This window comes from Salarias fasciatus (assembly GCF_902148845.1).
Source record: "Salarias fasciatus chromosome 23 unlocalized genomic scaffold, fSalaFa1.1 super_scaffold_20, whole genome shotgun sequence".
Taxonomy (NCBI): domain Eukaryota; kingdom Metazoa; phylum Chordata; class Actinopteri; order Blenniiformes; family Blenniidae; genus Salarias; species Salarias fasciatus.
Genome location: NW_021941230.1, coordinates 15,378,041 through 15,403,563, shown reverse-complemented (window position 1 = coordinate 15,403,563; position 25,523 = coordinate 15,378,041). Strand labels below are relative to the sequence as shown.

General features: G+C 49.6%; 4 protein-coding genes across 4 annotated transcripts; 3 read left to right on the top strand and 1 right to left on the bottom strand.

The window, feature by feature from the left end:
* Positions 1–1,653: 1,653 nt before the first annotated feature.
* gpd1c (glycerol-3-phosphate dehydrogenase 1c) lies at positions 1,654–4,819 on the bottom strand. Its single transcript, XM_030086015.1, has 8 exons — positions 4,683–4,819; positions 3,834–4,011; positions 3,465–3,605; positions 3,233–3,371; positions 3,019–3,131; positions 2,708–2,941; positions 2,140–2,246; positions 1,654–2,036 (listed from the first exon to the last, which is right to left on the bottom strand). The coding sequence occupies exons 1-8, from the start codon at positions 4,721–4,723 to the stop codon at positions 1,940–1,942; spliced, it is 1,050 nt and encodes a 349-aa protein (XP_029941875.1). The 5' UTR covers positions 4,724–4,819; the 3' UTR covers positions 1,654–1,939.
* Positions 4,820–6,201: 1,382 nt separating this feature from the next.
* On the top strand, positions 6,202–11,278 carry LOC115383821 (SLAIN motif-containing protein 1-like). Its single transcript, XM_030086013.1, has 10 exons — positions 6,202–6,682; positions 7,139–7,275; positions 8,077–8,202; positions 8,290–8,410; positions 8,852–9,000; positions 9,265–9,630; positions 9,717–9,728; positions 9,991–10,140; positions 10,306–10,594; positions 10,670–11,278. Exons 1-10 carry the CDS (start codon positions 6,324–6,326, stop codon positions 10,743–10,745), a joined length of 1,785 nt encoding a protein of 594 aa, XP_029941873.1. The 5' UTR covers positions 6,202–6,323; the 3' UTR covers positions 10,746–11,278.
* Positions 11,279–12,301: 1,023 nt separating this feature from the next.
* Positions 12,302–17,402, top strand: fam171b (family with sequence similarity 171 member B). The gene is made up of 8 exons (XM_030086012.1): positions 12,302–12,675; positions 13,795–14,031; positions 14,379–14,471; positions 14,567–14,725; positions 14,830–15,000; positions 15,113–15,238; positions 15,313–15,436; positions 15,515–17,402. The coding sequence occupies exons 1-8, from the start codon at positions 12,471–12,473 to the stop codon at positions 16,824–16,826; spliced, it is 2,427 nt and encodes an 808-aa protein (XP_029941872.1). The 5' UTR covers positions 12,302–12,470; the 3' UTR covers positions 16,827–17,402.
* A 2,583-nt stretch (positions 17,403–19,985) lies between these two features.
* LOC115383822 (calcitonin gene-related peptide type 1 receptor-like) lies at positions 19,986–24,789 on the top strand. The gene is made up of 13 exons (XM_030086014.1): positions 19,986–20,104; positions 21,014–21,088; positions 21,213–21,360; positions 21,550–21,666; positions 21,755–21,864; positions 21,948–22,039; positions 22,119–22,245; positions 22,336–22,489; positions 22,577–22,637; positions 22,721–22,787; positions 22,889–23,107; positions 23,198–23,239; positions 23,338–24,789. Exons 2-13 carry the CDS (start codon positions 21,038–21,040, stop codon positions 23,542–23,544), a joined length of 1,395 nt encoding a protein of 464 aa, XP_029941874.1. The 5' UTR covers positions 19,986–20,104; positions 21,014–21,037; the 3' UTR covers positions 23,545–24,789.
* The last annotated feature ends 734 nt before the right edge of the window (positions 24,790–25,523 follow it).

Sequence of the window (25,523 nt, the reverse complement as noted above, 5' to 3'; positions counted from 1 at the left end):
GCCTCAAAATCTTAAAGGTGTTAGTTTTAGTAGTCCTGGGAGAAAAAAAAACGTAATTATTTAAATTCAAGAGCTTCATATAAATCGAAAACAGTTCTCCGTGGACATTGGGGAGTGTTCTTCCAAAAAAAAAAAACGTTTATTATGACACGCGTGCTCACGTCCCTTCAAAAACAAAAAAACTGTGCATCATAACTTTGACATTTCCGCGGAAGTGGTTTTCTAAATAATAAAAATATCATAAAACGATAACAAAAACTTACCTGTAAGTTCTGTTCCCGTCATTTCATTCCTTATTTGGGCTTCAAAAATTAAAATTGAAATACGCTTCTGCTTACTTCCGGGTTCATTTCCGCGTTTTTGAAGATCAACCAATCAGGTTGAAGTGTTGATATCAATTTGCTTTCTGATTGGATAGGATGGAAAATAGAGCTCGACAATCTTTTTTTTAAGTTGCGCAAATGAGATTAGTTGTAATTCTTATTCTTAATTTTTTTGAACAATTAATTATTCAATAAATTTACATAAAATCCAGGCTTACATCAGGGGAAGATCTTCATTCTTACCTGCTTTTCATGTGGATCCCTGATGGCTCTAATTGTAATTTGACTCCAGCTTCGACTGCTTACCTCAAAGCCTTGCTTTGATTGTTTTCTCTTTAATCGTGTTAAGCACAGAGCATTAGAGGTGAGGAGAGGTGTGTTTGTTTGGAGCACTCGTTCATGGTGGACTGCAGTTCATTTGATGAGATGTTTCTTTGTGTTGAGGCTCATTTTACATTTTATGGTTCACAGCTCAAAAAGTTCACAAACAATCCTCCCTGTGCTGTCCCAAGGGCCTCTCAGTGTGTGTGCATGTGTGTATGTGTGTGTGTTACCCTGGTGATTAAGCTCCTCTTTCATGTGAAGGTGGGTCCTCTCTTTGAATCAGGCCATCTCTGGGGCCGGCCTGAAAAAGGCCCCGATGACAGTGTGAGCTGGGAGAGGAGACCTGAGGGACGCTGCGTTCTCATGGGAACCTGTGGGAACCCCTCTGGACCACCGAGGCCCCCCGATGACCCCCGATGACACCGGGGCCATTGTGTCCGGGGGTCAGCAGGGGGAGAAGTGATGCGAAGTAAACAGTGTTTACACTTTCTGCCTTTCACCATATGTAGACACACACACACACACACACACACACACACACACACACACACAGAGTCTCGTATTTCTATCCTTGTGGGGACCTTCCATTGACTCCCATTCATGTCTAGCCCCTAACCCTGACCCTTACCCTAACCCTAACCCACACCACAATAAAGCCTAACCCTAAAGAAATGTTTTTGCACTTTTACTTTTTTCAGTAACAACAACATGGTCAAGAAAACACTGTTTCTCCTACTTAGGACCGGAAAAAGGTCCCCACAAGGCACGTCGTTCCACGTTTTGCTATCCTTGTGGGGACATTTGGCCCCAACAAGGATAGAAATACGAGAACACACACACACACACACACACACACACACACACACACACACACACACACACACACACACACACACACACACACACACACACACACACACACACACACACACACACACACACACACACACACACACACACACACACACACACACACACACACACACACACACACACACACTTTGCACCTCAACGAAGTCATTTTATTTAAAAATTGGAACTCACAAAACAAAAAGACAATTCTTGGTTTGAAGATTAACAGCATTAAGGACACTTTAGGGGGTAAAAGTGTTTCAAACTGTTTTTAAACAACAGATAAAAGTAGTATTATAGTGTAAACTGTGCAGCTTTGATTTTGAAATGAGAGATTTAAAAACAGGAGTTATAACTGCTCCTTGTGGTTTGTGCGTCTTTCAGGATGAGGGGCTCTCGCCCCCTGCTGGTGGTGGACTGAAGGTGCGGCCCTGGTGCCCTCACATGTGCTCCGGATGGTTCTGCAGGCACGTGATGAACTCTTTCACTTCTTTGCCCTCAAAACAGATCTGATACACTGCTACAAAGAGGGGAAACCTGCAAACACACACACGTACATACTGTAAACAGCGTGCCACGTAGAATTTGTCAGTGTGTGTGTGTGTGTGTGTGTGTGTGTGTGTGTGAGATGTAAACTCACTTGTCGATCATGTTCTTCTTTTTCAAGATCTTGTAGACTTCGGCTGATGTTTGTGGACCCTGCAGCTTCTGACCGTTCAACATCTCAGCCTCCAACTCCTCGATCGACTACACACACGAACACACACTTATTGATATTTGATTATATTTTATCTTGAATGATCAAGTACACAGGAAATTTGAGTTGAAGCTTATGATGACATTTTTAGAAGAAATACAAACGGGGAAATATAAAAATATGTATTTGTCTAAATTTTGTATTCTTAATCTGTGGATATGAGTTTATGAACGGAGATAAAAATTATATATGAAGTAAGATTCTTAAGTTAAAGGTGATTAAAGTAGAAGAGGGTAAACCAGCGATATTAAATATGGATACATTTGTTAATATGTTTCTCCATAGAATAAAATGAAGAATAAAGAGTATGTGACAAAAAAGAAACAACAAAACGAAAAACGGAAATCTCCAAAAAGTGTTTATGCTTTAGAAATTTCAAATAAAAATTAAGATAGAAAAAATGGCCTGCAGCGAGAGAGAGAGAGAGAGAAATACTGTGAGTTCATGAGACCTTGGCGGTCCTGACGAAGGCCTCGGCCACGCGGCGGTTCCTCCCCCCGTAGCACGTGGTGATGAGGTCGGCCACGCCGCAGCTCTCCAGAAAAGTCCCCGAGGTGACTTCGCCGCTGCAGAAGAGCTTGGCGAAGGCCACCATCTCCATCAGACCCAGACGGATCACCGCCGCCTTAGTGTTGTCACCGAAACCCAGCCCGTCGCAGAAGCCGGCGCCCACCGCCACGATGTTCTGGCAACAGGGAGAGCCTCGTCTGTCAGGACGCCACACTCACAAACAAGCGCTGCTGCAAGCCGGAGCCGCTTTACCTTCAAGGCCCCGCACAACTCCACCGTGTCGCTCTCTTGGACCACCGTGATCCGAAAGTTTGGCGTCTGCAGGAGCTCTTTGAAGATCTGCCCGTTGGCTTCATTTTTAGCTCCTGTTTTCACACACAAACACACACAGATATTTAACTGACTCACACTCTCACACAACTCCAAGTTCTAAGAAGAGATAAGAATCGAGTGGGGGGGGTCTGACCGATGGTGGTCTCGCAGAACTTCTCGTCGGCCACCTCGTTGGCGATGTTGGCGCCCATCAGGACGCTGACCTCCACCTCCAGCTTCTCCCTGATGATGTCGGAGATGAGCTTCAGGCCGTCCGGCCCCTCGTCCACGCCCTGAGCCACAAACAGGAAGTTCCCGCGTTAGACTTCCTCTCTTGAGTCACAGCACTCCTCGTGATGCGTGGGGGAGCCGCGGCGGGCTCGTACTTTGATGAGCGAGATCCCGATGGTTCCCTCCGTGACGTGAGGCTTCATCTGGTCGCACAGCTTCCCGATGAACTGGTGCGGCACCACGAAGACGAGGACGTTCGCTCCTTTCACCGCTTCTGTGATGTCGGGAACAGCAACCTGAAATTTAAACCACAGACACATCTGATCACACTCCAATCTTTATTAGAAACACCACCTGAACAGCTGAAGGTGTCCCTCAGGGAATAAATCTGGGTCCTACACGTTTGGGTTTTTTTTTTTTCAGTTACTTTGTCACACTCTTTAAGTTCTTTTGGCTCTGTTTCCTGGTTCCGTTCCATCCAAATTAACCACCTACAAACGGATGTTTCTGGACCATTCACTCACCACGTTCTTGGGCAGCTTGTGTCCGGGCAGATATTTGACGTTTTCGTGCTCCGTGTTGATGATCTCCGTCAGCTTCCTGCCCTCTATCATCTCCTCATACACCCACATGTTGACCATCGGGTTGAAGCGGTTCGAGCCCTTCACATTGTGTCCGATGATCTTGGCGATGGACGAGCCCCTGCAGAGAGACACCACCACCCACCACGGTGATCATGATCAGAGAGTCTGCAGATTTTAGGACTGGGGAGGCGCTTTGTGATCCAAAATAAAAAAAAAGTCAGACAGCAGGAACGGTGAAGGGAAGCTGAAGATCTGAGTGCCTGTCTGTCAGCAGGTTTCACTGAATGGCTTATGATCACACCAACCAGTTTTTTTAAAAAGGCGTTTCACTGGTTTCAAACCGCTTTAAACCAAGAGTTAAGCATGCATGATGGTGGTTTGACAGCTTTTGAGCTTGAATGCACACTGGCTGAACAGGATCTTGAAAATCTCTGGTTCGACTTCAGTGTTCAACTGGTTTCTAAGTGGGTCAAGACCAGGGACACGTTGTTATCATTTATTGCTGTCAGATTGGTCTTTAACCTGAGCTTGGAACTCTATCTGATATGGTTTTAGCTTTCTCACTGACCCACACCCAAACAGAAGGGCTCACTTCCACATTTTTTAAACAACAATCACAAAGGAGGATATCTGCGTGCAAGTTGCAACATGCAGGTCCAACCCTGTGAAACATAAGGAAGGATCCTCCAGCAGCAGCCATCAAACATGCAAGGAAACACAGAATGAAAGGAAGCTGCGGGTTTCAGAGTCAGTTTCAGGTTCAAAATCGCAGAAGAAAACCTCAGTTACCAGTTTCCAGACCCGACGATGCAGACCTTCTTCGCAGGCATGTTGACGCTGGAAACAAGGTCCTGGAGCAGCTCCTGTTGTTCTCAGCTCACTCTTCCTTACACGCCCTGGACATGTCCTCCTCTTGCTCCTCCCCCTGCTTCCCCTGCTGCTCCTCCTCCTCCTCCTCCTCCTCCTCCTCCTTCCCCCTCCTCCTTCCCCCTCCTCCTGGTTCACACAGACATAAAACACATGAGATTAAAACAAGAGTAAAGACAACCAGAAGTTACTTTTCCCCACCTTCAATAATATTTTTTTTTTTTTGCACTTTACCGATTCTTTATGCTTTCAGTGCTAGTTTCTATGTAAAATAAAAAACAAACATTATTTCTATCATTACTATTTTTCGCCGACATTGAAGACTGCCCCGTTGGCATTTGCGGCGTTGGAAGCGCTTTGTCCCGCCCCCTCTCCCCTCCGATTGGCTCACTAACACCTGCATGACTTCCGTTACTCCGGGGACATTATGATTGGTTAACATCAGAGAAGCCTTTGAATTGAGCCAATCAGAGGCTGAAAAAGGCGGGTCATTCCGTCGCCATGGTAATCCTGAAGCTTCCATAGAATAGAATAGAATAGAATAGAATAGAATAGACTTTTTCAAATCTAGTTTTTTTTCTTTTATTTATTTAATTTTATAGAACTTACAAATAACAGTTTAAAACCTGCATTATTTAACTCTTTCTGTGTGCATACATTTACGAATATATTCTAATTCCTTTCTCTTTTTGTTTTGTTTTTTTTAAGGCTTAATTTATTTAATTATTTTACTTCCTTGTTTCCTCGTTGTTGATTTTTTTCTGTTAAACCAGCTTTGAATTAATTTCAATAGAGTTAATTATATCATACTTATTATATGTTGTTGTTAGTTATTAATATACATTTCAAACATATCATTATTTCAGGAATAAAATTATTTCCTTGCTTTATTAATTGAAGTTTCAATTTATTTATTTTATTTTCTCACCATTTACAATAATAATCATGACAAATAAATTAAGAACATTTATCAAATAATGTTTATTTCTGTTTTTGCCATTTATTATATTCATTATGTCTTAAATTTATCTGATATTTTAAAATGATCATTTTCATATATTCTCATATGCTTCTGAAATGTCATTAAATCATCCTTTGATAATTGCATTTTTAATTTTGACCTGCTGCTTGCTGTGACCACGTTTGACCACCAGGTGTCGCCAGAGGTGCGTCCTCAATGGACAGGTGTGCGTCGCCGTTAATTACAGCTCACCTTGATCTCCTCACAATCATTAAATCCACTAATTATCGTTATAAAAATTTTTTAAAACCCATCTAAATGCCAAAATTGTGAATATCCGCCCAGAAAAACTGAGAAGTGTGAAATTTTTGAAGGTTGAAATGGTTTCAAAGTGACAGTGTGACATCTTTAAGAGACCACGTGTGTCTGGGTGGAGCCACGCGCTCTCCGGTGGGTGGGTGAGCATCCATCCAGACGGTACCAGGCGCACGAGTAGCGGCAGGCGCTAGAACCCGGACAGAGGGCACAGCGGTCGGGCCTCCTCAGCGCGTCGTGCCGCCTGGATCTGCTCGGGGGCGGCGGTCGGTCGGTCGGTCGGTGTGATGGAGGCGGCCGTGCTGGTCATGCCGGAGGTGGAGTGTAAGAGCCTGAGCGCCGAGCTGGAGGTGAAGAAGCTGCAGGAGCTGGTTCGGAAGCTGGAGCGGCAGAACGAGCAGCTGCGGACCCGGAGCTCCGGACCGGCGCCGGGCTCCGCCGCCGGCCTCTGCCTGCCCGGCCCGCTGCCCGCGCTGCTCTGCCAGGCGTCCCGGGGGGGCTTCGCTCCCCCGGAGGAGCCCTTCGACTACTTCCAGCCGCACGGAGCCGCCGCCGCCGGGGAAGAGGAGGCCGAGCCCGGGCCGTCGGTTCTGGACGAGCTGGAGCTCCTGGACCTGGACGGTGTGGACGGCTCGGATGAGACCTGGTGAGTTCAACCATTTGTTGCTGCTGCAGCTCCGGAGAGGAGAGGAGAGGAGAGGGGAGGGGAGGGGGGCTTTGTTTTAAGAAGGAGGAGGAGGAGATGTGAGGAAGAGGAGGTAGAGGTGGTGCTGAAGTTGTCAGGAAAGGAGGAAGATGTTACAGTGTGAGGAGGAGGAGGAGGAGAGGTTCTGGTGTCAGATTCACCTCTGGCTTCTAAAAATCTGGATGCAGTTACTTAAAAAGCAGAAGCATCACCTCCTGATTCCTGAATGTCAAAGTGAATTTACTTAGAAAAGCAGCTGTGGTGTTCCTTCAGTTTACCTGTTCCAGAAACCAGTGGCATGTTTCCTCGCCGTTTCAGTTTGACATCAGGATGAGTTTTAAAGGGACGTCAGGAGTTTTCATGATTACCCCAGCAGAGCCCCTCCTCCACCCAGACGTCTCCCTCCTCACCCTCCAGGTTGTACGTGGCCCCCGGGGGCCGAGAGGCGGCCCGGGACTGCCTGTCCCCTCAGCAGTGGTGCCGCCAGGTCCTGGACAGTCCCAGGTCCGAGGTGGAGGCCGCCCGGCGCTCACTGTCACTACGACTGGAACAAGGTTTGTGTGTGTGTGTGTGTGTGTGTATGTGTGTGTGTGTAGTGGGACTTCCTTGTTAATAAATGCTAAATAAGTAGATTTAAAAAAAAAAAATAAAACAGAACCAACATCAAACACACACACTGTTGTCATGAGCGGAGGTTACCTCACCAGCAGTGTCTGTCACCAACAGCTCACACAGACGAGCACAAAGCCTCATTCAAAGCGCACACACACACACATACACACACACACACACACACACACACACACACACAAAATTCACAGATTTAATTGGTAACTTGTTTCGAAGAGGAGGATTTTCTCTCTCTCTACCTGTCAGACGATGAAACAGGGGATTTGTAGGTTGGGGGTGTGTGTGTGTGTGTGTGGGGGGGTGTCTTTCATGTTAATGGTTACTATGGAAACGGCTCTCCATCTCGACGGCGGGCCACTGATGCAACACGGCGCACAGCTGGGGCAACTTGGGCCGGCCGCCGATGGCGAGAGCGAGGAGCGGCGCTCTCTCCTCTCTCTCTCTCTCTCTCTCTCTCTCTCGCTCTCTCTCTCCTCGGCTTTCTTTAAGTCGGCGAGCCGTTAGATAATGAGCTGCGGAAGGATTACAGTCTGGCAGCGCCGCGCTCCCACGCACCTCCCTGGAAAAGACGGTTACTTAACCTGTTTACGGCCGGGGATCAGCGCGGAGTGAGGAGAGCTGCGAGAGGCGGAAATGTTGCGGCTGCAGTGGCTGGGAAGGGGAAAGCTTCATTCACCAGGGAATTAAAGAATATTCATGGTTTTCCCGTCTGCTCCTCCCTCCAGTGTCCAGGTGGCGTAGCTCCCTGTCCAGCCCCGCCCCCTCCACCCCCTCCTCCTCCTCTCCCGGGCCTCCTCTGAGCCGAGTGTCTCCCGTCCCGGCGTCTCCGTCCCACAGACCCGAGAGGCCCGGTACATGGCCGTCGCACCTGTTGCCGTGCGTGTGTGTGCGTGTATGTGTGTGTGTGTGTGTGTTTGATGCTGATCTGTTGTCCCCAGCTCCATCCCACTCCTCCCCGCTCCACCCGGCCTTCCATCGGACCCTGAGCCCCATCGGGAAGGAGCTCTCCCCCGTAGCCGAGAGGACGCCCACCTTCCTCCCCCACCCGCCGGCTCGCAGTAAGAACCCGTCCCCCTGACCACACTTCCCCCAGGCCCTCGGGGGGGGGGGGGGGGGGGGGGGAGCGGGTCGCGCTCGCTGCCGGTTAGCGGTAGACGCCGGAGGCTGAGTGGGCGGCAGATTGCTGTGCATTATTACTGAGGGCCGAACCCGGAGTCGGCGTCTCGCCGATGGAGGCTTTTCCCCTCGAGCAGCGCAGAGTGGGTCCCCCCCGAGGCTGAAAGGCTCAGAAACGCCGCGATCTGTCGGCCTGGTTGAGCACAGAGTGGCTAAAATTATAGCCAGGCGTCATGATTGTGTTACCGTCGGTAAATTGACAGCAGGGTTGCTGACGGCTGCACTTCTTTATCTATTTCTGACCCGGAGAGTCTGTATAATTCAAGCGACTGTTTGTGTGTGTGTGTGTGTGTGTGTGTGTGTGTGTGTGTGTGTGTGTGTAGGCCGCAGCCTGCGCGGCTGCGCCGTCAGCCCGCAGTCGTCGGTGGACAGCGACCTGGGAGCGTCGGAGGCGGAGGACGACTCCATCGCTCTGGGCTACAAGCTGCAGGACCTGACGGACGTCCAGGTGATGGCCCGGCTGCAGGAGGAGAGTAAGTCCCGGAGCTCCGCTGGGAATTCCCGGTTCCACGGACATCTGGAACACGCCGCCGCGTCTTCCCGTGTCTTCTCGGTCGTTGATTCTCGTGTGTGTGTGTGTCTCTGTGGTTTCCTCCTCTCTAATAACGTAACACAGACCTCAGAGCTCATCGCTACTTCAGCTTCATTAACCCCAGGAGGTGCTGTGTGTGTGTGTGTGTGTGTGTGGTGTGTGTGTGTGTGTGTGGCCTCCTGGTCCTCATGTGTGGCTCCTGCAGGTCTCCGGCAGGACCTGGCCAGCGTGTCGTCCGTCCTGGCCGGCCGCCGCAGCCAGAGCTTCACCTTCCAGCTCAGCCAGCTCAGCGCCGGCCCCGGCCTGGAGGAGGAAGACGAGGAGGAGGACGACGAAGACTACGGCCTGCTGCCGCCGCCGCCGCCGCGCCTCACGCGCCTGCCGCACTCCCACACCTTCTCCAGCATGCGAGACTGGCGAAGAAGCAGCAGCTCCCTGTACACCCCTCCTTCCACCCCCTGCACGCCGCCCTGCCCTTCCGCTGGGTTCGCCTTTCAGGCGGCGGCGGTCGCGGCGGCGGCGGGCAGCCCGTGTCCGGCCGAGCCGCAGCCGGCCTTCAGGCCAGGATCGGGTGAGTGTTCCGGAGTTCTGGGGCGGCCGGCGAGCCTGCTGCCGTCATGTGTCGCTGACCTCTGCTCCCTCTGTTTCTCCCTCCAGCCGATTCTGACAGTAAGTCGATCCCCACCCGCCCACGTGAGAATCGCCCCGCGTTAGGCCTGCCGAACGCTGCGAGACGGCGGGCGGAGAGGGTTTGATGGGATCATGGCGAGGAGTTTCTGTCTGACAGCCTCGTGTGTCTCACGACAAAGGAGCCGATTAACTTCTTCCCCCCTCGACTCTTATTGTCCAGGACTCGGCGACGAGTCGCAGCGGGAAAATCTGGCCCGCTCTAATCTCCTTATCTTCACCCTTCCTGCGTCTCTCCTCTTAGATAAGCTGCGGAGGAGCATGCCTAACCTTGTGAGAGCTCCCAGCATGCCGAGCGTGCCCGTCCCCGCCAATCCCAGCGCCTCCCCTTCGCTGCTTCGTAACAGCCAGAGCTTCGACTCGTGCGGCGGCCTGGCGAGACTGCAGTCCTCCAGTGAGACGCCTCGCCTCAGAACGACAGATTTTCCATCCAAAAATCACATTTGATCTCATTTCTGTCCAGAAAATACATTTGCAGTTTACATTTACAATACAGTTTCAGTCCAAAAACTCTGTTTTCTGTTTAAAAAAGAAGAATATGTCCTGTGACTTCTGGCAGTTCCCTCCCCGGGCCAGCTCCAGCACCGGGTCCAGAGCGTGGGGAACTTCTCCTCGTTGTCACGGCAGCCGCTGAAAGCCACGGCGTACGTCAGCCCCACCATCAAGGGCTCGTCCTGCCCGTCGCCGTCGCCGTCCGCCGGCGGGGCGGCCAACAGCGGCATCCCGCTCCTCAGTAAACCGGCGGGGGCGTCCGCCTCGGCCCCCCGCAGCGGCCTCCCCCGCCCCGCCTCCTTCGTGGCCGCCACAAGCTCCGCCCCCCGCGGCAAGGCGGTCCAATCAACACGAAGGTAAAGTATTGAAACTCCTTCACCGCCATGTCTTTTTCTCAGTTCAGACTGACCTGACTGAATGTCTGCGCTCAGTTTACTGACGCCTCCGAAGAGCCTGTCCGCCCTCAGCGCCCTGCGGGACGGCGCCTGGAGGGACGGCTGCTACTGACGGAGCGGCGGTGCGGCGGCGCGCCCCGCTGGCTGGGGCTCCCCCCCACCACTGCACTCCCACCCGGAGCTTCGCTCGCCGTGGAAGGACGATCGAGACCAAATACGAAGAGACTGTGACCGTGCCAACAGGAAGCTGCTCTGTGCAATAAACTCCGAACTCTTTTTACAACTAAGGACTCCGACTAATCAGGGAATCCTCCTCCTGCTGCCAACATGCTGCTAAAAGTCAGTCCCTCCCCGTCAACTGGTAACTGCTGGTGTTTCGACCGATTTTGAATTTAATTGATGCAATATTAAGTTTTTAATGTTCTCTGAATGTGTCTCACTTTAAAGACCTCCATCTTGCACTTTGTATCGAATCTCATTGTTTTCTAACGTTTGCACTTCTGTAATTCAAACGGTAAAAGTAAAGTTTTGTTGATGTTTCACAGCAAAATGTAGCACACTTACACACACACACACACACACACTTACACAGTTCTATTTGTGTTTGTAACTCAGTCTCACTCTTTGGATCAATCATTTTAATAAAAACTGATTAAACATGACGTTTCCTTTCATTTTTCCATGCAGAGGTTTCAACAGGAAAAGGCAAAGAAATGCTCATTCGTAGAGTTATTTAGGGCTGAAACTGTCACTCGGTAAACAATCAACTTGATGCCCTGATCTGATGGCTAATCACCAGCCTTTCTTGTAAATTTGCAGTTTAGTCTATGTCATATTGCCTATCCTGGCTGGATATTGCCAAAAAAATCCCAAACTATTCAAATGAACACCTGTCATCAGGTTTCCAACAGTTTAAATCACACATTTCTCACTCTTATTTTTATAAATAATATATTAGAAAAAAAAAAACATGTTTCCTGTCTGACCTGTTCAGTGTTGCAGCCTCTGATGGTCATTTTTAAGTGAAAGAAGCTCAACAAAGGCTGGATTTCTCACCTCACGTTTAGAAACGGCAGCACAGCGCCACCTCCCGACGGTGTTGTGAAGGCGTCAGCAGGAAAGAGGACAATGAGACTTTATAAAAACTCCAAAAGTATCGAAATATAAGATCTTCTTGACGGAAAGTTTGTTATTTATTATGGAGATTAAATTTCAGGTTGCAATAATCTTACATATAAACTCAACATAGTCTGTTTTTATTATTGAAAGTCCAATTTCACTTAATTTTTTACATTAATTTTCCGCTATATTCATAGTGATTGATTTAATAATCGTTATAACGTGTCTTTTGACATTGCTTTGAACTTTTTCTTCTTTTTAAATTTATATTTTGGATTCATATGGATTGTATTCAGTCATTTTGACTAAATTATCTTTTTTTTCTATTTATATGTATTCAGATTTATCTCACCTGCGTGTTCAGTTGAATTAGTCTGTTTTAAGTGATTTTAGTATTTATGTATTTATGAAGTTATTTTAGTTGGTTATTTCCCTTTAATCGTCTCATTGTGTTCATTGTTTTGGATGCTGGTGACACACGCCCAGCCTCAGCACCACCAGCATCCTCCATCATCCTCTGAGTGTGTGCGCGCGCGCGCGTCTCCTCCCTCCTCCTCCTCCTCCTCCTCCTCCTCGGGGTCTTCCCCTCAGTCTGCTCCGCCATCGCCACGCTCCATGCCTCCATGATCGGGCTGCGTCCCGGGTCCTGAGCTCTCTGCGCGGCCGGAGCTTCCCTCCGGCGCCCCGGTATGTCTTTGGGCCGCGCGCCCGCCTCGCCATGCCCGCCGCCGTGCGCTCCGCTCCGCCGCTGCTCGCCCTGCTGCTGCTGCTGATCCTGCGGCCCGATGGAGCGGTGAGAGCCGCGGAGGAGGAGGAGGGCGGCGGCCCGGCCTCCACCTCCTCCTCCATCCCGGCCGGGGACAATGGGGTGGCGGCCGGTACCGACGGGACGGCCCCGGGCCGGAGCCCCGGATCCTCCGCAGGTAAACACCCGGAGCTGCGCTCATTGTCTGCGGCCCGCGGCAGATCCGGGCTAATTAAAAGTCATCCCGCAGGATTTATTGATCCACATTGATTTATTATCTTCAGTCTTCATGTTATTTATAATGAGAATCATCAAACTGTTTCTCAATCCGCTGTTTGTTCTCGAAAAAAGGTGGAAAATGGAGACATTTCTTCAAAACAGGGCCATAAATTAGCTGTTTATGTCTCCTGTCACTGGCCTGGCTTATTTTTGTTTACATGGCGCCTCCTCTGGACACACAGGCTCTAAAATCTGGAGAATAATCCCCATGATTTATGAAGAAAAGCAAACACGTCTCCTGAATTAGAGTAAATTCACATTTAGTCCATGTAAAATTAACAAAATGCGCAAGATCGGATAATTGCGGCCATTGCAGGCTCATTTGCATCCGTGACTGACGGACCCTTGGAATAACGGATCCATTATTTGCGCTGCGCATCCGGTAAATCGCGCAATTCGCCAACAAGCACTTTGAAAATGTATTATTTTCACTTTCTCTGAGGCCTCTTGGGGGGAATGGAAACGTTAACAATAAATGACACAACTGTTTCCTGAAGTGTTTAATCACAAATCTCTTAACTCCAGTTTCACAGGAAACAGGAAGATGGCATGATTACCTCTGAAGATCAGTCACGTTTTGTTTGACAGTGAGAAATGTTTTGAATTATTTGCCATCTTCTCGATGAGCCTCATCAACGAAGTCTGTTTAGGTGTACAACAGCGATCAAATGATGTATTAAATGAGTCAAATCAGCAAATTTTGTGGAAAAAAAGACTTAAATGAGCAAAAATAAATGTAATTGTTGTTTCCTAAATCTTAGCTGGTGTCTGAAGACATGATTTGAAGTCATTTCCTGTCTGAAAGACAATAAGACAAAGCTCGCATTATTTAATAGATGATAGATTTTTTTTTTAAGGTATAGTCTGTCAGTGAGAGATTAGAAGCGGAGCTCCTCTGCTGTCACTTGGTTTGTGATCTATTATTCATCCTGCTCTGAGCCTCATCACTTCTTCATGTTGTGAGAAAGGTTACAGTCTTCCTCCTCCTCCTCCTCCTCCTCCTCTTCCTCGCCCACAGAGGCCCTCTTCGCTCTGAAGGTTCTGGTGAAGGACGCTGTGACCCGCCAGCCTCTGTCGGGGGCCTGGGTGGACGTGTACCTGAACCACAGCGTGAGGAGCTCGGCCCGGACCGGGGAGACGGGGGAGGTCCTGCTGTGGGTGGCGTACAGGCCCAGGGCCCCCGGTCTGATCCTGCTGGGCCGCATGGAGGGCTACGTGCCCGGACCGCTGCCCTGGACCACCTCCAAGAGACCCAGTAAGGAGCAGCGTGGAGGTGTCCCGCTCCTCTTTGTCCTCAGTCACATGGAGGAGGGGAGGGGGAGGGGGGTGGAAGGGGGGGGTCCTGAATGTTTGGGGGCGGTGCGCCTCCTTTGTGTGTGTGTGTGTGCTCCTCCAGCTGGTGATTCAGAGGGAGGGAAGCAGGCGCCTCCTTTGTGCTGCTCACACTGATGAAGATGCTCACAAGGTGGCGCCACCTGCTGGAGGCTGCACACACCTGAGCCTCACCGCTCAGACAGCACACACACAAACACACACACACACACACATGCATGATGACTCTTCTTGATTGTTCCTCTAATTAATTTATTTTTTTCTCGTCAGTTTTCTCCGCAGTGACGCTGCTGCTGCTCCCTCTCAGTCAGGGAAACATCTGGCTGTTCGAGGACTCTGTGCTCATCGCCGCAAAGTTACCTGGTGAGTCCACACACACACACACACACGCACACACACACACATGCAAAAACACACACACACACACCTGATCTGACTAACTCCGCCGCCTCCCACAGACAGCTCCTCTCAACCCAAAGTCAAGTTCCCGAAGTCCCTGCTCGCCATCCCTGACAGAAGCAATGTGTCTTCAGTGAGCGCCTTTCTGACCGTGCCGCAGCGCCACCTGGCCAAGGACTGCAGCAACTGCACTCCGGGCATCATCAGCAACAAATCAGGTGAACAGGAGAAGGGCGTCGTTGCGAGTCCCCTCCGCAATCTGTTGAATAAAGAGGCGAAGCGGCAGCAGGTGGTCGTTTCTGAACTGGCCCCTCGCCCACAGCACTGAGGAGCATCGAGCTGAAGGCGGTGGCGGCCGTGTGCGTGCAGCTGTACTCCGGAGCCGAGGAGCTCCAGGTCCGAGGGCCCATCCAGATCAGCCTGCCGCTGGGCCGTGGCGCGCAGCTGAGGGCCGGGGACACCGTGCCGGCCTGGGCCCTCAACCTGAAGACAGGTGGGACCCGGAGTTCACGGAACCAGCTGAGACCATGAAGACCGGAGAGATGATTAAAATGGAAGCAGAATGCAGTCGCGCTTAAATCCTCATTTCTGTCTCTTGTGTGAAGGCGCCTGGGAGAACCAGGGTCTGGGAATCGTCAAAACGGTTGGAGATGGACTGGTCTGGACCTACACCGCGTCCCACCTGGGTTACTGGATCGCCGCACCCTTGCCATCGTCTTCATCGTCCAGCGGTAGATCAATCGAAGACCTGCGTCAGTACGTCTGAACCGATGCCCGACCGGCTCTGACCTCCGTCTCTTTTCAGATTACCTGGCACATCTGAACTCCTTGGATTTCATGTCGTACCACACCTACCTGCTGACGGGAATCCTGGGAGGAACTCTGGCCGTGGTGGTCGGGTTTCTGTCGCTGCTGCTGTGCCACTGCGGGTGAGAGGCCGATCTGCAGAACTCCGGATGAACCCTGATGGTTCTCGTCTGAAGCTGTTTTCTCTCTCCTGTGCACAGGGGTTCGCATCGAGAGCCCCGGCGGCGGAGAGCTCGCTTCTCCAAACTCACGGTGGTGAAGAAAGACCAGACCACCTCCACGGACCTGGAGGAGGGCCTGCTGTTCCGGTCCGGAGACAACAGCCTGGCCTCCTGCAGCATCCAGTGTGAGCCGCTGTCCACGCCCAGGCACAAGGCCAACTACAACATCTACGTGGAGGATCCGGGGGGCCGGGCCTCGGCGCCCCTGTACCAGAACATCCCTGCAGACCGGATGAAGGGTCCACAGCCGCCGCACTACATCAACAGCGAGGAGCTGGCCCGGCTCCGGGAGCAGTCCGAGAAGGCCAACATGAACACCGACTTCTTCCCTGACAAGCTGGTGCATCTCTACAACCAGCCGGTGGCCATCATCCAGGCGCCGGAGCTGTTCGGCGGTGCGGAGCAGCAGCTGTCGGGATGCAAGTCCGCCACCTTCCCCCGCAACGGCGTGGAGTACGACGCCCACTCGGAGCCTGCGAGCAAAGACAGCTACACCCAGACACTGCCCAAAGCCCAACACCACCACTCGCAGGGCGGGGGCAGTCCCCAGCAGAGCAGCCAGGATGACCCTCAGCCTCTGGAGACCCCTCCCCAGGGTCAGGGCCCCAGCGCCGGGGTGTGGGGGCGCTACAGCAACCTCCTGGAGTCCTCCGTGTCAGTGCCGGGGACTCTGAACGAGGCGGCCGGGATGCAGGCCTTCAGCGGCGGCCACGGCGTTCCCGGCGAGCTCCAGGGGATCTCAGAGCGCACCTTGCTGGAGCTGACCCGCGGCAAGTCGGCGTCCTCTCACCCCAGAGCCTGGTTCGTGTCTCTGGACGGCAAGCCGGCCGCGCAGGTTCGCCACTCCATCATCGAGCTGCAGAGCCGCCACCGCCCGCCCAGCAGCAACGACACCAGCCTGGACTCGGGCGTGGACATGAACGAGCCCCAGCACAACCTCCGCGAGACGGAGCGGGACAGGCCGTCCATCAGGGCCTCGTCCCTGTCCCACCACAGCCGAGGGGGGCGGTACGGCGAGGAGCAGGACCTGAGCAGCAGCGAGAGCGGCACCACCGCCACCTGCACGCCGGAGGACCCCGCCCTCAGGAACATTTTAGATGGCAGCAGCGGCGCCATTCCCAACATTCCCGAAGAGCGGGACGGGATGGACACGTCCAGCGCTCAGGAGGACAGCGAGTCCAGAGGGACGCCGCCCCCGCGGCGCCTGAGGAAGGTGAGGGAGAAGGTCAAGACGGAGAAGAGGGGCGCCAAGCACGTCCGAGAGGCCCGACCTCTGACCAAGAGAAGCTAGAGCGCCGCCGCCTCTTTTCAAGCCTGTTTTCCAGTTCAGTGTCCCATCATGCACTTCACTTCGACGACGGCGGCCCAGGAGGACGAGCGCGGCACCGCATGCAAAAGATACCGCCGTACTTCACCCATACGGAGAGACTGGGGTTAGTTTGCTTCCACGCAGGCATCGTTGTTGTTGATTTTCCGTGATTGTACAACCTTGCCAAAGAATGCATCGAGCTCGCTAAAGGCGCGGAGCGGCGTCCCGACTCTGCACCGCGTTAATGTCACTCTCCCCAACCTGACGATCACCAGCGAGACCCCCCCCCTCCCGCCACCACCACCACAGCAAGCGTCCGCGTGAACACGATGTCCCACAATCCCCAGCGCCGGCATTGAAGAGGGTGCCTTCCTACTGCCCGAGGTCGCGGACTCCGACCGCGTGGAGGCACGGGCGGAGCTCAATCTGGCGAGACGGGCGGATGCGCAGTGCACTTATCCTCACCGTGAATGCCTGCTCGAAATTCAGAGGCTTTCCCAATTTGCAGTTTTGATAGCAAAGCCTTGATCCACTTTTTAGAAGCAGAAGAAAGAAAAAGCCTCTGGGATTTGTTGACCATTAGCAATCTGATTGTGAGTCGAGGACGTCCAGCTGGACTCTGGTGGTTTTGGAGCAGAGACATCGATGTACATTGTGAAGCTAAGCTGCCGTTATTTAAAGTGTTTTCTGAATGCATGAAAATGAATGTTTCTTTGTGGGTGAGACCGTATTTTGCATTTTTACCGTAGAGTTCCATGATCATAGCTGTTAGACGACTCGGTGACAAGAAGCTACACGACTCGTACAAAAGCCCCAATGACACTCATGAATTATACACATTCCTGGGCACAACCGGAGCCGATACCCGGCAGGACTTTTAACCGCGATCCCTCCTGCCATTGTTTTCTTGTCGCTCCTTGTTTGGTGCCTTGTAGATCGGCTGTATTTGAGAGCCCGAACCTGTACTATTAGCCTGGCCCTGTGGTGCGTTCATGAAGGTCCCACCTCCATCCGTCTGGAAGTAGCATTGTCCTTTTTTTCCCCCCACAAGTTCCATGAACGCACCGTCAGGTACCGATCAGCCTAAATTTGTAATTTAATACTTTTTTGACATAACAAAAATTGTGGTAGCCAACTTGTCTTAACTCAAAGTAAAGAAAAATCTCAACATCTATTCTTAGTCGCTGATTTAGATGCGTCCAAATGAATGAAATAACTTCTTCCTCTCAGGATAAAACATCATGACACTTTTGACCTTTTAACTTCTCATCCTTACTGTATATCAGTGGTAAGCTTTCTTTTTTTTTTTAACTTAAAGGTGCAGTATGGAAAATTTACTGACATACTGTACCTTTTTTAAACAGCTGAAAAAAAAAAACTGCAGCTGTTTTAAAGCCATGAAGCTCCGAACAGATATCCACAAAAAAAGCACATCCCACTTTATACATGAGATGCTTATACGGCTCCCACGCGCCGCTGGAGACTCGACAACCACCCGTCACGCCACCGAGAAGCAATATTTACAGCAAATTCACTCTTAAAGTCAACTTCCACGAGTTGATGTTGGATGTACGACGTCTCATTCACAAGTCTTTTCCATGTGTAAATAGTAAAAAAAATCTCATGTACTAAGTGACAGTGATTTGTTTTTTTGTTTTTTGTTTTTATTGTGTGTGTGTGTGTGTGTGTGTGTGTATCACTGTCCTCGGGCTTCTGTTTCTTGTGTTTTTTTTTCTCTGTAATAATAGTCGTGTTATATTAGTCTCGCCTTTTTTGTGCACTAAATAAATTTACTTGATACCGGAAAACTGCGCACAGTGTTTTAAATTCCTGTGAATACAACTACGCAGAGTGAGATGTTTATGAAAACACTGCATAAATAAAATCAGTTACACTTATTCAGCCCATCAAGAAAAAAAATAACAGGAAATTCTTTGAGCCTGACACCTCAAATGTCATTAGATTGCTTTTAAAGAAAAAAAGGCAAAGTTGTGTCTGGTTTTAATGACAAAATATTTGGTTTACATCCAATAGAAATAAAAACTAATAACATTTTCACTGTTATTGTTGTCAGGAACGGTTTATCCAGTTTTAAGAGCCACAAAGAAAAAAAAAGTCAAAATATAATGAAGGAGGGGAATAAAATTATTATTATTATTATTTTTTTTTTTTAAAGACTATGTTGTTTTAGTAGTGTGGTGACATTTCACCAGAGGGCGCTGTTGACCAGGAAGTGAAAAAGCAATTCCCGTTGATTGGTCCTTTCTGAAACCTCAATAAAACAAACAATAATTATTAATTACATGATTAACTACTGTCCAAAATGAGAGTAAGTTAAATAAATTATGTGAATTAGAGATAGCTATCAGAACATTTTAAAACAATGTGTATTACGCATTATATCATGAAAGGAAGTCAACCAATATTAAACAATAAGAATTTTGAAGTACTATTTTGACTAAAAATGAAATAAAGCAATAGAAAATAGAAATATCAAACAACAAAAAATAACTGTGGCCCCAAATTAAAAAAATACTAAAGGATAATAATTAAGAAAAACATTAACAATAAAAAAAAACTGATATAGAATATTACGTAACATGCAACCATAAAAAAATGACATTATAGTAAAAGAATAAAATAAACACCATGAAGAATTCAAATTAAATATATTTTAGCTATAATTAAAGTCAGAAATAAAACCCAAAGGTAAAAAGTGAAGTAGCAGCATCCTGGTTAATGTTAAGGTTAATTCCTTTAATTAGGAGACCAGCCTCCATTAAATAAAATACTTTTTAAGATTGCTTATTTGCGCTGAGTGATCGGCCAATATTTTAATCAGTAAAGATCCTTCATTAGTAGATCTGCCCATCCCCTACTATAATACCAGATAAATTAACCCCTGCCTTCCCGTCATCACTGGTTAAACAACTGAAAACCAGTCAGTTCTCTTTGTGTATCAGCGAGTCGATGCATTTCCAGGTCAAAAAGGGTGAAATGTGCCACATTTGACCTTGAAACAGATGTAAAATAGTGACAGTGTGTTGTGTTCTGATGCCTGCAGCTGAGCAGAGCCCCCATGACTCTCCAGGGACGAGTCTGCACAAAAGGCAAAGCATGGGAGGTCACTGCAGTCACTTCTACACACACACTCACACACACTTCTGAGCTGCTCCTCAAGCACTCCTCTCCACGCACTCAGTAAGGATTACCCTGGAAAATACTCATCACTGAGGTACTTTTCTCCCTCCTGCGCGAAGGTAAGCAGCTTTATTCAGCATGTTGGCAGATTTAAGTCATTTTACAGACTCAGAAGCAGGGAAATGCTCGAGCTGCACACTCAGGACTCAGAATGGGAAGATATCAGGACTGAAAATGTATAATTCAAGCATGGGTGCATAGAAACATCTGCTTTGTGTGACAGTAATGCACAAAGGATCTGAGTTAAAGCAGTGTTAACTGTTAATTCTCAAAAGGGTGAAAAACAACAACAAAAGAATCATTTTTTTCTGTCTTTCACAAGTGCATTTTTTTGAAATACAACACAAAATAAGGATTTGAATTTTGAAAAAAAAGAGAAATCACAATAAAACTACACTTTATCAAATATAATTGTATTTACATGAGTATTAAAGAATAAGCAGTGAAAGTAGACTCCAATTTGAATGCTTCAGCTTCAAATGTGTTGATTTATTTACATATTCATCTCAGATTTTCTTTTGTTTTTTGTGAGTTTGTGTCACCAACTGCTTTTGACGGAAAAGCTTCTGGACGGCGACACATCCAGGAGCTGCTCCCTGTTGTTGTTCAGTCTTCTGGGTGTGTTACAGGACACATTCATCATGAAAACCGTCTCATATTTCCTGGCTGAGCCTTCAGGGGGGCTCGACTTTTGATAAAATTGAGGCGGTACACGATTTCTATAACAAAATGAATGACTCCAGAGCCTCACTGTTTCGGTCATATAAAGTGTTCATGTTGCAGAGCCGCTGTCTCTCTTTCTCTCTGAGCGTATACTAACTTATTCTGATATCCAGATCATCAAGTGTTATCACCATTTTTAAAATAACGATAAGAGAGGTTGGAGCCTTGTGCCCTTTGTTGTTGTTGTTGTTGCTCAGACTCAGATTGAGTGACGATGCATTCAAAGACATGTGTCGGTTCCTCAGCCCCTCCTGACGCTCGGAGCACAGATGGGTCTGAACTGCTTCACTCTTCTTCTGGTGCTCTGCTCACTCCACACGGTAACCGACTGGTGCACCCGAACGCCACATCGTCACCAAGATAATGTTCCTTTCCACTTGAGTTCCACTTTGCTTTGACGTTTCCTGTCACCTCTCAACCCCCGGGGTCTGTTTACGCCCTCAGCCGCTGGCGTCCGCCACCTCCGAGGACGAATACAAGGACCACCCGAACTACCAGGGCGAGCCGCAGTCCACCAGGATGATCAGGCAGGCGCAGTACGAATGTTTCCAGAGGATCATCAAGGAGTCGCATCGCAAAACAAGACCAAACGGTGAGCAGTCACGAAAACGAACAAATATCATCGATCAAGAGTCAAACTGAAGTGATGCTGAAGTCAAAGGATTCAGGAAAATGTGCATAGCTTTCTACAACATGAGTAAAGGGAGTAAAATAAACTGCATTAGCATTAGCGTTAGCATTAGCAGCCCTGCTGACCTGTGTTAATGGTCTGCGCCTGCAGGGACTGCAGGGCCGGCGTGCAACGCGACGTGGGACGGGTGGCTGTGCTGGGACGAAAGCGAAGCCGGGCTGACTGAGCAGAGCTGTCCAGACTACTACCACGACTTCGACACCCTCGGTGAGAACAAAAAAACAAACGAAAACCCAAATCTCTTATTCAAATTTTCAATTATGAACTGCTGCTGATGACGGCGTCCCGTGTCCAGCCATGGCGTCCAAGGTCTGCACAGAGACGGGCGAGTGGGGACGCCACCCGGAGAGCAACAGGACCTGGACCAACTTCACCAACTGCAGAGCCAACGTGACGCAGGGGACGGTAGGAGTGTGACAGCAGAGCCGGCACGTGCGCTCTCCGCCAGCCGTGCACGCGTAAACCCGTGTGTCTGCGTTCTGCCGCAGGCGGCCATGACGCACTTCTACCTGGTGATGATCGGCCACGGGCTGTCGCTGGTGTCCCTGCTCATATCGCTGGGAATATTCTTCCATTTCAAGTGAGTTTCGCCGTGCTCGGCCGTGTCTGGCCGGACGCCGCCCGGACGGCTCCGTTAACTCCTCTCGCGGTGCCTTCAGGAGCCTGAGCTGCCAGAGGATCACGCTCCACAAAAACCTCTTCCTGTCGTTCGTGCTGAACTCCATCATCACGGTGGTGTGGCTGACGACGGTGGCCACGAAGCAGGGCCACTCGTACAACGACTCGGTGAGTCTCCCAGCGGAAACGGCGTGCATGCTGGGAGATTTCTTTGTGTGCGTGTGCGTGTGTTTGTATAGCGTGTTTCCGTGCTTCCAGGGGAGCTGCAAGCTGGTCATGTTCGTGCACCTCTACCTGCTGAGCTGTAACTACTTCTGGATGCTCTGCGAGGGCATCTACCTGCACACGCTCATCGTGGTGGCCGTCTTCGCAGAGAAGCAGCATCTGGTGTGGTATTACCTGCTGGGCTGGGGTGAGAGAGGGCTTTTTTTTTACCCCCTACACTTCAGCATGCTAACTAGCACTAGCTAGCACTAGCGTCACTCCTTTGACTTTCCAGGTTTCCCACTGGTTCCCGCGGTGATACACTCGATAGCTCGCCACTTCTACTACAACGACAGGTGAGTGTTTGTGATCCCGTCCAGCGTTTCCGACGATTTTAGCCGTTTTCCTCCGGGTGTGGATCTGACTGCCGCTTTCGCAGGTGCTGGGTCAGCTCCAACACCTCCCTGCTCTACATCATCCACGGGCCCATCTGTGCTGCGCTGGTGGTGAGCGCTGACACACACACACAACACACACACGCACGCACACGAGCCTGTACCAGCGGTAGTTGTGTAACTGACCCACACGGTGCCGACGTGTCGCACAGGTGAACCTCTTCTTCCTGCTGAACATCGTCCGGGTTCTCATCACCAAGCTGCGGGTTACCCATCAGGCCGAGTCCAGCCTGTACATGCGGGCGGTGCGGGCCACCCTCATCCTCATCCCTCTGCTGGGCATCCAGTTCGTCCTGCTGCCCTACAAGCCCCACGACCACTGGGTGTCTGAGATCTACCTGTACATCATGAACATCCTCATGCACTACCAGGTACCAGAACACGACTGTGGACTAATCTCAGACCCCAAGTGTAAGGTGGAGTTTCATTTTTCTCATAGTTTCTGCTCATTGTCATTGCAGGGCCTCCTGGTTTCTACAATATTCTGCTTCTTCAATGGAGAGGTGAGTCATGAGATTGTGTTTTTTTTTTTTTGTCTAGGCTGATTTATTCAAATTTGTGAATTTCCTGCGTACCGATTGCCCTGCTCCTCCACCCACAGGTGCAGACTGTTCTCCGGAGACACTGGAACCTCCAGCGGATGCAGTTCGCCGGCACCTTCGCCAACGCCGACTTCTTCCGCTCGGCGTCCTACGTGGCGTCGTCGCTCACCGAGGTGCACCGCTGCTACAGCATTGAGAGCCACACCGAGCACATGAACGGGAAGAGCTACTCGGACATTTTCCGCTCGGACAGCCCCTTCGTGTGAAGGCCAACTGTCCACGGACCGAATGCCAACTTTTTCCCTATATTCTGCCCAAACTTCCCAGTCCAACTGCCTGAGGACCCGACTGTGGATTAAACCCCAAGAGTCTGCTGCTGGGATGCTGCCCTGTGAAGACGCCAGGGCAGCTCAGAACTGGGCGGTCAATGGTTTGTGAGTTTGGAGGAAACGGGAGAGCGTGAGGAGATGGTTTAACACGCGAACAGTAAATCTCCCTCGGTCTCTTGTTGCTCCTCCTGAAGAGAAACTCTGGAAACATGAAGAACCTGTCTGGATTTCCACTGTTTAAGGCCCTCTTAGAATTTGTTTGACTTAAAAAAAAAGGCTAGCTTCGGCGCTAACAATGCAGCAGTTTCACATATATGTGCGTTTATTTGCGAGGTTAGCAGTGATTCTGCCTGAGAATCGTATTGACTGGGGAAACGTCCACCGTGGAGGCAGTGTGTGTCTGAACGCCCTTTTCAGTGCGTTCGTAATATCCTCGATTAATCAAGGTCTTGCTCGGTTAAATAGAAACGGAACGGTTGATGAAAAGAAAAAAAAAAAAAATCAAATAACTTTGCATGACCTGTTTTGACACTCCACATAACCACCCAACGATCTTTGCGAAACGCTGTGTTCTCAGTGAAAGGTATGAGTGGCAGGGAAAGAGCTGAACTCTTCTCTATTTATGTTAGAAATATAACATATGTAAAAGGTATTTATGTTATATTTCCTGTTTACTAAGTTAAAGGAAAAAGAAATGAGTGGACGTTCAGTGGTTTTACACTTCATATCTGATTAATTCTAAATGCTGGAAAGTGTTTGTACATATTTAGAGTAGTTAGTACTTTTTTTTAGAACTTCTCGGCTGGTTAAAGCTTTAAAAAATAAAGGGAATAATGTCATTTTATTGCTTTTTTCACTTGAATTGAGATGTCTCACGTTACATTAATTATCACCATGGCCTGATCTCAATTTGTCTTTAATGTTACTGCATATGGAGACAAATATTGCCCCCCTTGTTGGAGGTGAAGTGGAGGTTTTCCTGTCGCGACTGAAGAGCTGCTGGTTTCGGCCTTCAGAGACACGAATCCCAGAGAGTTTTTATTCATTCTCGACCTAAACGCGGTTCACACCAGCTCAGTGAAAGAAGAAAGGAGTGAGTTTGAGTTAAAGAATGATGTCGTTTCGTCAGCATTTGGGTTGCATAGTTCTGTGAATAGATCCCCACTGTGCTGTAAATAAAAAGTAGCTGTTTGGTTCCAGAATGTGAGTGGGTTCATTTCCCTGAAAGACAAACAGAAGAAACCCTCTGAGTGTCTCTCTCCGTCACATATGGTTAATGAAGGGTGGGATTTCCTTGTGTGACCTTTCCCACTCCGCTCAATATTGTTTTCAGACAAAGCCGGGTGTGTCGCTGTCTGCCCCTCCACTTCAGCACGTATGGATGTGAACAGGTACGAGGAGGAAGTCCCAAAGGAAAAGAGCCCCATCTGCCCCTCTGAGGGCATCATCCATCAAGCCCAGCCGGCTGGAAAAGCCCCGAGCAGGCCTGGGACCAGAACACCAGAACACCAGAACTTTCCACACCAAAGGGAATCAGAGCACCTTGATTTTGCGTCCCTCAACTCTCTCTGCTCCAGCAAAGTTTGTCCCATTGTCTGATTTGTTGTGACAAACTTGACTTCTTCTACTGATGAACCCACAGAGGTATTGATGCATGCGTCAGTCCCCAGTGACTTTTCCACCTCCAGACTGATGGCTCTGCTTGCCAAGAAGGTAAATGTCGCACCATACCGCTTGAAACTGCCTTTCCCCTTCTAATCATAACTGGCCCAAAATGATCCACACCAACAAATGGAGCTAGATCTTTGACAACTCTCTCGCTTTGAACCGTCTGCAAAGCGTACACTCAGCTTTGGCAACATTAACCAAGGTTCTTCTTTCGGCCTCTGGATCATCACAATCCACTGTGTTGTCAC

Coding starts and splice junctions, on each gene's coding strand:
- gpd1c (XM_030086015.1), bottom strand. CDS start 4,723: ATGCCTGCGAAGAAGGTCTGCATCGTCGGGTCTGGAAACTG. Junction 3,372..3,464: donor TCGGGATCTCGCTCATCAAA/GTACGAGCCCGC, acceptor TTTGTGGCTCAG/GGCGTGGACGAGGGGCCGGA. Junction 2,942..3,018: donor AGTTGTGCGGGGCCTTGAAG/GTAAAGCGGCTC, acceptor CCCTGTTGCCAG/AACATCGTGGCGGTGGGCGC.
- LOC115383821 (XM_030086013.1), top strand. CDS start 6,324: ATGGAGGCGGCCGTGCTGGTCATGCCGGAGGTGGAGTGTAAGAGCCTG. Junction 7,276..8,076: donor GTCACTACGACTGGAACAAG/GTTTGTGTGTGT, acceptor TCCTCCCTCCAG/TGTCCAGGTGGCGTAGCTCC. Junction 8,411..8,851: donor CCCCACCCGCCGGCTCGCAG/TAAGAACCCGTC, acceptor TGTGTGTGTAGG/CCGCAGCCTGCGCGGCTGCG.
- fam171b (XM_030086012.1), top strand. CDS start 12,471: ATGCCCGCCGCCGTGCGCTCCGCTCCGCCGCTGCTCGCCCTGCTGCTG. Junction 14,726..14,829: donor CATCATCAGCAACAAATCAG/GTGAACAGGAGA, acceptor CCTCGCCCACAG/CACTGAGGAGCATCGAGCTG. Junction 15,239..15,312: donor ATCGTCTTCATCGTCCAGCG/GTAGATCAATCG, acceptor GTCTCTTTTCAG/ATTACCTGGCACATCTGAAC.
- LOC115383822 (XM_030086014.1), top strand. CDS start 21,038: ATGGGTCTGAACTGCTTCACTCTTCTTCTGGTGCTCTGCTCACTCCAC. Junction 21,089..21,212: donor TGCTCTGCTCACTCCACACG/GTAACCGACTGG, acceptor TTACGCCCTCAG/CCGCTGGCGTCCGCCACCTC. Junction 22,040..22,118: donor GGAATATTCTTCCATTTCAA/GTGAGTTTCGCC, acceptor CGGTGCCTTCAG/GAGCCTGAGCTGCCAGAGGA.